This window comes from Polyodon spathula, chromosome 26 (genome assembly GCF_017654505.1).
Source record: "Polyodon spathula isolate WHYD16114869_AA chromosome 26, ASM1765450v1, whole genome shotgun sequence".
NCBI lineage: Eukaryota > Metazoa > Chordata > Actinopteri > Acipenseriformes > Polyodontidae > Polyodon > Polyodon spathula.
Window position 1 is genome coordinate 6,699,633 of NC_054559.1, and position 12,300 is coordinate 6,711,932.

At 39.2% G+C, this 12,300-nt stretch overlaps 1 protein-coding gene across 3 annotated transcripts in view; it reads left to right on the plus strand.

The window, feature by feature from the left end:
- The window catches only part of LOC121300838 (rab11 family-interacting protein 3-like), a 70,029-nt gene that overhangs the window by 25,932 nt on the left and 31,797 nt on the right, over positions 1 to 12,300 (plus strand). For all 3 annotated transcript variants that reach the window (XM_041229759.1, XM_041229761.1, XM_041229760.1), the window contains exons 2-3: positions 10,352 to 10,445; positions 11,319 to 11,410. In XM_041229759.1, coding sequence (XP_041085693.1) covers positions 10,352 to 10,445; positions 11,319 to 11,410 — 186 coding nt within the window. The remainder of the gene's footprint in view (positions 1 to 10,351; positions 10,446 to 11,318; positions 11,411 to 12,300) is intronic.

Here is a 12,300-nt window from a genome sequence, read left to right on the forward strand (position 1 = left end):
CAAGTCATGCCACAAATTTTCAATTGGATTTAGGTTTGGGGCTGTGACTGGGCCATTCAAGGACATTTACCTTTTTGTTCCTTAGCCACTCCAGTGTAGCTTTGGCTGTGTGCTTTGGGTCGTTGTCATGCTGAAAGGTGAACTTCCGTCCCAGTTTCAGCTTTCTTGCAGAGGGCAGCAGGTTTTCCTCAAGGACTTCTCTGTACTTTGCCCCATTCATTTTCCTTTCTATTGTGACAAGTGCCCCAGTCCCTGCCGATGAGAAACATTCCCATAACATGATGCTGCTACCACACTTCACAGTAGGGATGCTGTTCTTTGGAGTATGCACTGTGTTTGGTTTGCATCAAACACAGGCAAAAAAATTTTTGCATTTAGGCCAAAAAGTTCAATTTTAGTTTCATCAGACCACAAAACTTCTTGCCACATGGCTACAGAATCTCCTGAGTTTTTTTGCATACTTCAAAACGGGATTCAAGATGGGCTTTCTTGAGTAATGGCTTTGTTCTTGCCACTCTACCATACAGGCCAGATTTGTATAGTGCTTAGTATATTGTTGTCACATGCACATTTTGAACATCTCGGCCATAAAAGCCTTTAGCTCTTGCAAAGTTGCCGTTGGCCTCTTGGTAGCCTCTGATAGGTTTCCTTCTTGCTATGTTGTCCAGTTTGGAGGGACGGTCTGATCTAGGCAGGGTCTTGGTGTTGCCATACATCTTCCTCTTCTTAATAATTGTCTTGACCGTGCTCCAAGGGATATTCAAGGCCTTTGATATTTTTTTATACCCATCACCTGATCTGTGCCTTTCAACAGCTTTGTCCCGGAGTTCTTTGGAAAGTGCCTTGGTGCTCATGGTTTGAGTATTGAGTCTTTGCTTTGAAATGCACTACCCAGCAGAGGGAACGTACAGGAACTGCTGAATTTATCCTGAAATCCAGTGAATCACTACAATTTAACACAGGTGGAGGCCACTTAACTTGGTGTTTTTGATTTTGAAGGCGATTGGTTACACCTGAACTAATTTAGGATTGCTATTAATTCCAGTCTATAAGGCAACAAAAGGTGAACATTTTGAAAGGGGGTGTAGACTTTCTATAGGCCCTGTATATGTTTTAGAAATCATGCTAAACGACGGCTTAGAGGAACTTAAAATAGAAACTTAAACTATGCAGAATAGCTGATGCCAGGCTTTTGGCTTTACATGTCTACAGCTCTTGATGCTGGCTAACAGTGTCTTTAGCAGATGCACCCGTCTGTGTACATGTGAGAACTAGAAGTAAAAGCTAATGAGAATGTGTCGGTTTGTTCGAGAAAAGTTGTTGGTATTACAGTAGAGGTCATTATCCAATCTTTGGCCAACCGTACTGTCTAATCAACTGAACGCACCTGTAATCACGTGATGAATTACTTGTGGTGTAGTACGCACACAGCTTCTGCTGCTAAAACGGCTACGAGATTTAGCTGCCAAAAAAAGGAACAGCAGACTGAGGCAAATGAAAGTTACAGAATTATTCACACCACCAAAACCTTAGATGCAGCATTGTGTGCTTTAAATTGTTTCTTGTTTCTGTAAAACAGTCACCTCATTCTTGATTTTTCTTCTATTTTGTCAGTAAGGGCTGGAGATCTTGTCTATTATTGAAACCCTTTTATTTATCTCAATTGCACGTTATTACAATGCCTTCACAGCAAGTATCAAAGTTTAGAAACATTTGACTGAATTTTTGAAGTTTGATTCCTGAAGTTCTGTAATGTGTCAAAATTGTATTGTATTCTTTGATTTTCAAAGTTTGGTATGTGGTATGTTTAATTACAGTGTTTCATTACCTTAACGGTAGGTGTTAGCGTTTTACTGAATTAATTGCATTAATTTAATGATTTGTAAAGCTTTGTAATTTTGTATGCTTAATGTGATAGAATAGGTTACTAGCTATATTGAGCGGCCTACTTAAATTGCAGAGAATTTACATATTTTTTCCGCGTAGGTTATGGAATAAAATTAGGATTTCTCTGACATTTCACATACCTGTGTAAACATTAAATAAACCTAAGCAGATAATATTTTGGAGTACTATAAATGCCTAAGAATATTTGTACTTGCTTTCCTACTAAAACGGAATGGTGTCATTTGTTAAAGGCAAGCACGCAACATCCCTCAGCAGTTGCTGCCGACATTCTCTGTCTCTGGTGTGAAGACTTGCCCATACATTGAGACTGCACGTTCTGCATCCATTGAGTTGGTTGTAGGTGCAATTTAAAGCTTTGCCAAGTTATACAGATGTGGAAATCGATTATAAATAGTCCCAAAACTGGGTTACCCAAGGTCATCTGGCAATCTTTAATAAAGGCAATTTATGCAGCATGTTCATTGTCATGCTGTTTGTCCCATCCAGGAATTTATTTTATTAGTACCCAGTCAAAAGAAAGAAAATATGCCTATTCGTATTTTAAAACTTTATGGTTTTAAATCTACTCATCTCCAGTTTTTTACATTGACATTTTTTTTTAATGCTTGAATTATTTTTACCAATACCTTTAGATTTTAATTCTACAACACATCAACATAGTACCATAGAAATGTGTTGGTCTTTTCCATATATATTGATGTAGTATATTGATGTATGTTTCAAATACAGTAACAAAATGGACCATATAAAGCTCCATTAACCAGGTTTGTGTTTTTCATGAATTAAATAGAAATTTGAAAAAATATATATACGTTCAACCAGAAGTCTCATTTAATGTTACTGCCATGCAGTGAGAGATTACAGAGGGAGCGTTACATTGAAACCTAGCCTTGCTATTCATTTAATTTAATTTGCTATTCTTTTTTAAGCTAAATATTGTTCAAACAGTTTGCTGAACAAAATCAAAAAATCTAAGTGATCTATGGTGTGTTGCAGATATTGAACTTGATCTGCTTTTTCTTTCTTTAGTAGCCTGTTGTATACTGCTTGTATTTGTGAAGTATGCATAGGAATGTAGTGTTAACAGATCCCAGGGTTGCTAAAACAATGCACGTTATCCATAGGAGCGTGTAATACAACAAACTCATTACAGGAATGACAAGTGTGCCTAATGCATCAGGGCGCGTTTAGCCTACACCAGGGCATGGCTATATCTTATGGACCGCCATTTGTGCCAAAACTATCCAGCCATTGTTTGTCAATTTGTCCAGCAATTCGTCCATAAATGTGTTAGTAAAAAGAATTACAATTCTCTGTCCCCTTTATGCTGTCATGCATGACCCCTTGGTTAAACGATTGCAGCTGTCTCTATTGCCTTCAGCTGCTACGTCGTTTACCTTCCGGGTCAATACGTTCCAGCACCGGAGTCACGCTGCCTTCCAGGCAGACCAACTTCCCAGCCCTGGAAATGAATTGTCAGGCCTGCCCGTCCAAAGACTTCCCCTTTCGCTACTTAGCACCGTCACAGGTCGGGAGGGAGATTTACAATTAGAACTTCTTACATTGAATACAAACATTTACCTCAATATTCCATGTGTGGTTTGGTAGCCAGTTCTTCAGTGTCCCAGCAGTGCCATAAACAACTCAATATATAGGTACTAAGAAAAATATTCTTAATTTACACAGAGCTTTTTTTGTACACAAAAAAAAGGTCCTGGTTTGTGAACGGTTTCTCTAACTACACGTTATAGAATAAAGGTATCAGAAACTGTTTACAATTTTACGTCATAAAATATATTAGCCAAAGTAATATTGATAATATCTGGTACATCCTACTTTTGGTTGCTAATTGTGCTCTGTTCAGTTACTTCAGTGTGTTCATAAGTTTATTCAAAGTCTGCTGTGAATGTGTTCCTGACATCGAGTTTTATGTATACAGCTTGTCATTAAAACCATAGAGCTGATTTTAAATGTCTTTGAGAATTTACCAGTTACAGGACAAATAAAAAATCTACACATCTCTATCTAGACTGCAGCTGATTGCAGCAGAGTTCTTTGCACACTCCAATTACACTACGCCTTGCTATGGTTCTGGAAGCAGATCCAGACTGTCCCTAAACTAAATTACACAGGTCCAGTTAGGCCGTGTCAAGTCATTTAACGCTGTAAACTGCTTGACTCTCTACACTTTGAAGCCATTAATCTACAGTGCTGTCTGGCTTGTTTTCTTTGGGCAGCAGCCCTCGGTGTGGTTAGTGGATCGGAGGGGGGGGGCGGCGGCGGCGGCATCCTTGGTTCCAGGAAGTTGAAGTATGACTTTGGGGGTTTGTAGGCATATGAACAATAACAGCACAGAAACCTTGTCACCTTGTTATAGAACTCCTATCGGCAGTAGCACAGTTATTTTTGTCTTGCACAGTAATACGATTGTGTGTTAACCAAACAGACTGACTTCCCATTTCAGAGTGACCTTGGTTGTAATAGGAACTTGCCAGAATGTGAACAAAAGCCTCACTGTACTAAGAGGCATGACTGAATAGTACTTTCCTTATTTCAGTGTTAGTTCTTGCAAATTCTGTTCTTCTAAAAGGTGAAAAGCGATAGCGCTGACTACAGTCAGGCACTGGGTCTGATACTACTGGCTGATAGCATTACTTCTGTTTTGGATTATGGAAAAATAATTTTTTACCACAGATAGGTATTTAAAAAAAACATACCAAATACTTATTTTAATATGTAAAACTGGCTTTTAGATGGAGGTTTTAAGATATGGAATAATGTGTACTGGTGACAAAACAGATTACCAAATTTTGGTAATCGGATTTCAGCGTTTGATCTGGATTATATTGTGCAATTGTTTTATTTTTTTTGGATCGGGATTAATGTGATCCGGATTTCGTTTTGGTAATCCGATCGGACGTTTAATCATGATTAAATGTTTCATTTGGGTTTTTTAGAATTTAAAGAGGATCAGGATTACTTTGATCCAAAATACCAGGATTATTGTGATCCTACTGCGGAGGTGGATTTAGCTTTTAAATGATCATAGAACATCGATATTTTGTTTGACTTGTCATAGCAAACACACACTATATGTCCAAATAGAGGGTTCTAATATAATATTTACATATTTATTAAAATTTTGTATCCAAAAACTAGCCTATTCAAAAACTGGATTTTATAAACGTGATTATTTGCTATCTGGATAAATGTAGTCCAGCAGTGACGTTTTCAGAAAATCCGGATCAAAATGATCCAGATAAAAGTAATCTCGATCACAAAATATAGGATTACAAAATCTGGATCACTTTGATCCAGATTAAAAGTTTTGAAAAACCGGCCCCAGGATTAAAACCTTGTGAATTAGCTTGCTGCCTCCCCTAAACTAGAAGGTTTTAAAAGAGGTTACTTCCAAGGGGCTCCTTTGCATCAAGCAACACGAGTGACAAAGTATTTCATCTTGTGAGCTTGGGTCTAGTCAAGCTGAAGTAAATATGGAACTGTGGTCGGTGGAAGGGATTTCACAAGCATATGGAGTAGAAAAAAGGGACGGAGTCCTAATAGCTAGGGGTCTTCATGTGAGAATGCTTCCTTTCAGGTGCTAATGTGAAGCAGGTTAAAGCCCTTGTCTTGGCCTTGCTGTTGTGGTTTTTAAAGAGGTTACTTGGAGTACAAGTGCAATAATTAAAACATCAGTTTGAAAGCAGCATGTAATGCTACTATAGACTGACTATGATAATATGTCATACTGTACACTGATGTTAACCCCACTTTTTTGGATTTCAGAGATCTGGTTTAAAACATTTATTTATTTATTTATTTATTTTAAATACTGCCTAATTTTAAATATATAAAACAGTCACTTTCGTCAAGGCTGCAACAGAAGAAAAGGCTTATCCTTAATAATATAGAGATATGAACAGGTCCAGATGTAAACTTGTTTGTTAGGTTTTCCTGCCACTGCACTGGGGATATTGCATATGTGAGTCTACCTGAACAGTGATTTGTTAATAGGTAGCTGATGCCTTTGCAGTCTAAACAGTGTCTAATTGTTTTGAAGTCAGTAGGGTAATTCCAGCTCAAGTGGACCAACAGAGGTTACTCAAACTCCTACGGGAGTCTTTTTTATTGCTGTTGCCCTTTACACATGCTTTTAAATTTAATAACATTTCATCATTCTCCACATCAAGAAAGAATAGGGTATTTTTGGCACCTTCAGACACGTGATCGCCATGTGGGGCTGCTTGAGTTTTCTCCATGCACCCAGCACCGGCCATGGCACCAGTTATTCAAGTCACACATGAGTCATGTGTCATCATACCCCAGGAAGAAACCCCTCCCAAAAGTTTGGTCCACTTGAGCTGCAGTGTAATGACCTGATCACCTTCCATAGCACACTGGAAGGATTTAATGTTAGCCTTGCAACCATTTATTTATTTACTTGAAATCCCAATAATGCACAATTCTAATGAGGTTTAGGAAAAATACCTTCATTCAACAGGAGATCATATAGGAGCCATCATGACTAACTTGTAAAATAAATGCTACATTTTCACATGGGATATGCCTTATGTGGTGGTCCTTGTGTGATACCCTGACATTACAGATCCTGTCTGTGAGATGATCCTGTCTCTCTCTCTATTGTGGTTAAGATGCTCGGTTGTGGTCCAATAACATTTTTATAGTTTATTGGATCTTGTGCTTTTGACTCCAGTTTATAACTTAGCTATCGCCACACAAGAAAAGGACACTTGTTTTGCACTTGAGATTTAAAAATCTCCTAGTGGCAGTATCCTTGGATACCTTTTCACCTGTTGCTAGGATACTAAGTGGCTGATTACCTCGGTGGGTGTCATGTGACTGTCGGCTGATGGAGAGGGGACAGCGTTTTGTTTCTAGTGCAGAGGAGAGTGTGTTTGTGTTGCAGTTCTCCCAGTGTTGTGTGTACAGTAATCGCAGGCTCAAACAAACACAAACCTGCTTCCCAAACATGCCAGTCATCCAGGTTTGTTTCAAGCTTGACAAACCATTGTTAGTTCAGGACATGCTTGACTGTAATGCTGCAAGTATTTATAAGGGAAAGAACCTTTACCCCAAAAAGGGATCAGATACCAGGAAGAAGGGAGATTCCTACATTGCCACTTTAGAAACACCATGTAAAAGATGCTGCATCTCCTTAGGGATAGACGATAATGATTTTTCCACATATCGATTATCTCCTAAATTATCACAATGATCATGTTTGAACTCCCGTTGGTTCTCTCACTTCTTATTTCTGTCTACCATTGTCATCTACTGAAAAAGGAACTAAGCCTCTTGGCAGCAGTGGGGTTGATCCCATTTTAGCTTTATATGCCTGTGAAAAATTAGATTATTGCGACTATCAATCAAAATTATAATTTTTCTGTGCTATAAGTAATCAAATTTTCAAGGAAAGGAAAATGAACACAGAGTTGGCGTTGGTTTAAAGCATGTCAGTTTTCTCTAAAATGGGTCTTTGATTCTCTTTGAGGCGATGAACTTTTGAAAGTGTCACATACAGTCATATAGTTGTTGCTGCTTTCGGCCGGTTTTGCCTGCGTTTTTGTATTTTATTTATTTATTTTTAAATCCCTGTTGGTTTCTGTAGTTCTCAGTAAAGGTGACAGCTCTTTGAAGTTGCTTGTCTGGTTGGGCTGAAGGGTTTTGCTTATTTTTGGCATGAAGTCTCATGGCTGTTACAATCGCATGAAATCTCAAGAAGCGTGCAAGAGAAAATCTGCCGCTGGCAGAGATTCTAAACTGGGATGAAATATAACCTGTGGGATTTGTAAACAGAAACCACAGATTTAGTTTTATCCACCTCTGTCCAAATTAGACCCTGGATTCACAGTACATGGCATTTACAGTACCTTCTGGAAAAGAGGTCCCGTCCATTGTTGCAACATTTTTTTTCTGACAGGTCTTTGGTCCGACAATTTAGTAATCACTCGGCATTCTTGAGGCCCGGAAGCTATTGAGCTGTAGTCCGGGTTTGTGGACTTTATTACACAGAAAAGACTCAAGTGTTGGTAAAGTTTTACAAAATGCAATTTCAACATGTTTTACAAAAAAAACATGAACAGTCAGAATTGTGAACTGGTAGAGTATTTAGCGGTTCTCTCAGAAAAAAGATCTCTATCGTGAATGAACTGCTTCAATTTCAATACTAGTGCCGCAATCGTAGCACCCAATAAGCCCCTCATTTGTTATTGACTTCTTGACTCGACTCAATCTTTGTCTTTCTTCTGTGAAAGCAGATACGGTGCCTCAATGTACTACAGACAAGAATACGTATTTTTTAAATAAAACAATATTTCAACAGGCCCCTACATATAAAAACTGGTAAATCCTGAGTCAGTCATCTGTGAAAATTGTGCTGAGAATTTCTTGGTGGGGTTTAGGGCTGTCAGTTAAGCCTCAAAAATAGCAGTTGATTAATTGGGCACAGAAAATGTAATTGTTTGAGTAAATATCGATGATTGTACTGCCCACATACATTTTCACTCTGTTCCTCTTCCCGCGACGTTAAGTAAAAGCTTGTTCACGTAATTGAATGCAAGGGGTAATTATTCCTTGGTAGAGTCGAGAAGGAAAAAAAAAAAAAAAACTTATAAAAAACACCAATAAGACACTGTTTAATAGTGGCTCCCTGTGGCATTGCTGCATGGAGAGCACAGTGGGAGTCCTAGACCCCGTTTACACTTACTGAGCCGGCCTTGGGCCGTCTCTGGGCCTCCTCAAAATTTCCGTTCTCAGTTGAGGTTTTAGGGGTCCTAAGTGCGTTCACATATGTGGCTGAAAAGGAAGCCTAAATTGCGGCAAAGTGCTTGTCGGGGAATACATAAACACCGCATTCCCGGAAGTCAACATAAGAGACTGAGTTGGGAAATTAACGTAAATATGGCAATATTATTTTTTTGCAACACTGTTGGTACTGTACTTATTGCATAAGATATGATAAAGGCATGTGTTGGTAGTGTAGCTGGTTACTGTGGAAAGAAGTGATTGTGTTGGATCATGCGTAAATGCAGCAAACAAGGACATATACATTACATTATATTAATAGTGAATGAATATGCAACGTTGTATGCATTATTTATCAATATTGAGATTTACAATCTTGGCTACAACCTGAAATAGAGAGAGAGAATACAAGTTTAATCGTTTTCATGAAAGCTGTACGATGACGATGACGAAATGCTTGCCATTCATGACTGACCCAGCATCATTTGCACGTTTGCAGAGCTTTTTGAGATGTTATAGTACTAAAATAATGACTTGGATCGCATTATTTTTGGTGATAAAACAAGTGATCAGAAGAGGATTTATCAGTATCTACGTCTATAAAGAGGTATGTGAAAAATACAGCAAACAATGGGTGGGGCTTGACTGGAGATGCAGGACTGCCCTGTTGCGATTCAATATCTTTTAAACCTGTTTTACTCTGAAAAAAAAATATTTAAAACAGCGCGTGTGAAAATAAATTGGATCCGATGTGCCTGACAATCGGTGAGTAAATGGACCGCTAAGGGTTAATTTCTGCATCGTCCCAGCTGATACCTCTTAAAACTGACATTGTTTGATCTACCTGCTCTACCTAGTAGGGGAGTGGTTTGAGCTACGTCACCGCATTGACGCGTTAAGGCCGGCCCAGGGCCTGCTACGTTGGGTTCACACATACAGATAGACCGGCCCTCAGGCGGCATTGGTGCTTTAGGCCGCATCAAAAAGCTGGTCTAAATTTCACCCGGCCCAGGATCTTCGGACAGCTTGTATAGCATATCATCCACTGGAGTTTGCAGGAGATGAAGGCAGGGTGAGCAAACCACATGCATCTCCAGCTGCACATGTTCTTGACATTCAATTTTCGGTTGATTTGAGTTTCAAATAAATACTGCGTTAATAATTCATGGATTGGTACTATACAGTACAATAGGGAAGTAAATACAGAATCTGCCAATTTTGAGCTTGTGCCTAGAATATGTGCTAAACATATGATACTGTATTCAGTATTTAAGGGGAACTTGACAGAAAAAAAAAAAAAAAATCTCTTCTCCCAGGGCCAGGGTGCTTGGTGAGGGCAGTGATGACTTCATGAGTAGTTTTGTCTAGCTTTCAAGAAATAACCTGTCATTAGAAAACAAATGTAGCTACAGTTTAATTCATTGGCCAATCATTGCCTTTGAAGGCCTGGGTTTATTCCCAGCTTTGAAGATACCCATACAGTGGACAGTAGAGTAATCCAGCCCACAGTGCTGCGCAACTGGCAGTCTCTACGTGAGATGCCTGGGACTGAAGGGCAGGCAGAGGGAATTCAGGTCAGGATTGAGGTGCACATGGCTATCTTCTGTGCTGGAAATTCTTTAAAGTGCAAGAGGGTTTAACAAACAGTGTGACTTTTGTTTCTCTCGGGTTCCTGCAGGTGAAAGATTTAACCCGTTTCCTGGACCCTGGCGGCCTGGGAGTGATCAGCTTTGAAGATTTCTACCGTGGGATCACAGCGATCAGCAATAGAGGTCAGTGTGCTCCCTGTTACCCCCTCAGCTGCCAGCGCCACCCATCTCTACTCTGATTTAAACTGGTGCTACAGACAAGTGTACATAATATGGAACCTGACTAGGGGTTGTGTTGCGAATGGCCTCATCATGTTGCAGAAAATTCACTTTACCTGAAGCCGATCTGAAGAAGATCCTCTTTTGTACTTTCTGAATTATAAATAAATCGGATGGTTTGACAGTTATTTAAAAGCATATGTCTACAATGTATTTATCAGGCTACCACACTAACGTGTACAGTATACTAGATGTGCAGAAATGTTTTAATACATTTAAAAAATTAAATAAAAAGGCAGGCCCACGACAGAGCAACACATGGCGTGCCCGTCTTTCTGGCTGTGTAGCTTTCGTTTCTCAGGCCTTCAGATAGTAATTTTGAGCGTTTTGAGTCCTGAAAACAAGTATAGACCACACTGCACTAGCATGGACCTGTGAACCTGAGTACACCATCAAAATCAATGGTCTGCACCACCAGAAAGTGCCATGACTGTGTGAAGTTTGTTTCGTAGCTTTGTAATGTTCACCCCTCTTCACAAGACGCACACGTGTAGTAGCTGTAGGTAGAAATGGCACACTATCCAATACATCGTCGCTGTAAATGCATTTAGTCAAATCAATTTAGCCTTTGAAAACCTGTATTAAACTAGCAGGCCTTAAATTCCATGTCTAGGAACACCTATAAGAAACTTTCTTACCAACCTCTTTGATTTGCAGATGTGGAGGGGGGTGTATGTTACTAATGTACTTATTTTATATTTACAGTACTTCATAGAAATTGGTGCAGTACTGCTTTACTGACATGCTTGTTTTCAATCCCCCTCCCGCCCCTTCTAGGCTCTGACAGTCCGTTGTATGAAATGGGGTTCAGTCATGGGGCAGAGGCAGTCGGCTGCCCTGAGGAATACGATGATTATGCTGCCTATGAGGTGAGTGGAGATTGATTTTACAGGGATGTGTACCAATTCCACAGCTAGGTGGCATTTTGGTTGTTGGTTGTGTTTGGCACTTTGGTTGGAGCAGTAGTTGATTTTATTATGGTGATTTTAATATCCATTCATATGTTTACTCGACTGTTTATTATGCCGAGAATGATTGCTCCTGCTGAGATAATCTGCTTCTCTCCCTTCCTGCACTCAGCTGATTCGACCATGTAAGGATGCTAGAAGAGTCAAGTGCCACGTAATTGAACTTCATGACAGTAGTATTGCTTTATCTTAAAAATCCAACAATCAAAAAGTAGGCAGGGTGGGGTTAGTGTGACAGTGAAAGAGATAACGACTACAGAGGAAACAGTTAATGGGAGTTAAAAATGTAAGTGAATTGTGATTCTCGACAGTAATGAAATGGATGATTGAAAATGTTATCATCCAAACCATTTTGGCACCAGACTAATTAACTGCCCACAGTAACAAAGGTTCTACTTTCCAGGATAGTGATGAGAGATGAGGTGCTTGAGGGAGGCAGTGTGTTTGAGGAATCCCAGCTATGGCATTACTGGGAGATATACTCATTTGGGGATCCCCCCAAGATAATGTTTCTTGAACTAATTAACCTCTAATTATTTCTGACATATAGTTGCAGACAAAAGTATTGAAATACTGCACTTATTATATCAGATTAAGGACAAGCACTTGGTAAACTTTAACCACTTTTTAATAAAACAAAAATAGATACACAATTTTGAGTAATTTAAAGTTTGTTTGTTTTTAATTTTGAAATTTTAAAGTATTTGTTTATGATAAAAGTGTTTGCACCCCTGCTTTAGTATTTAGTGAGTCCTTGTAACAAGGTGATGTTACATACGTGGGTCGTCACT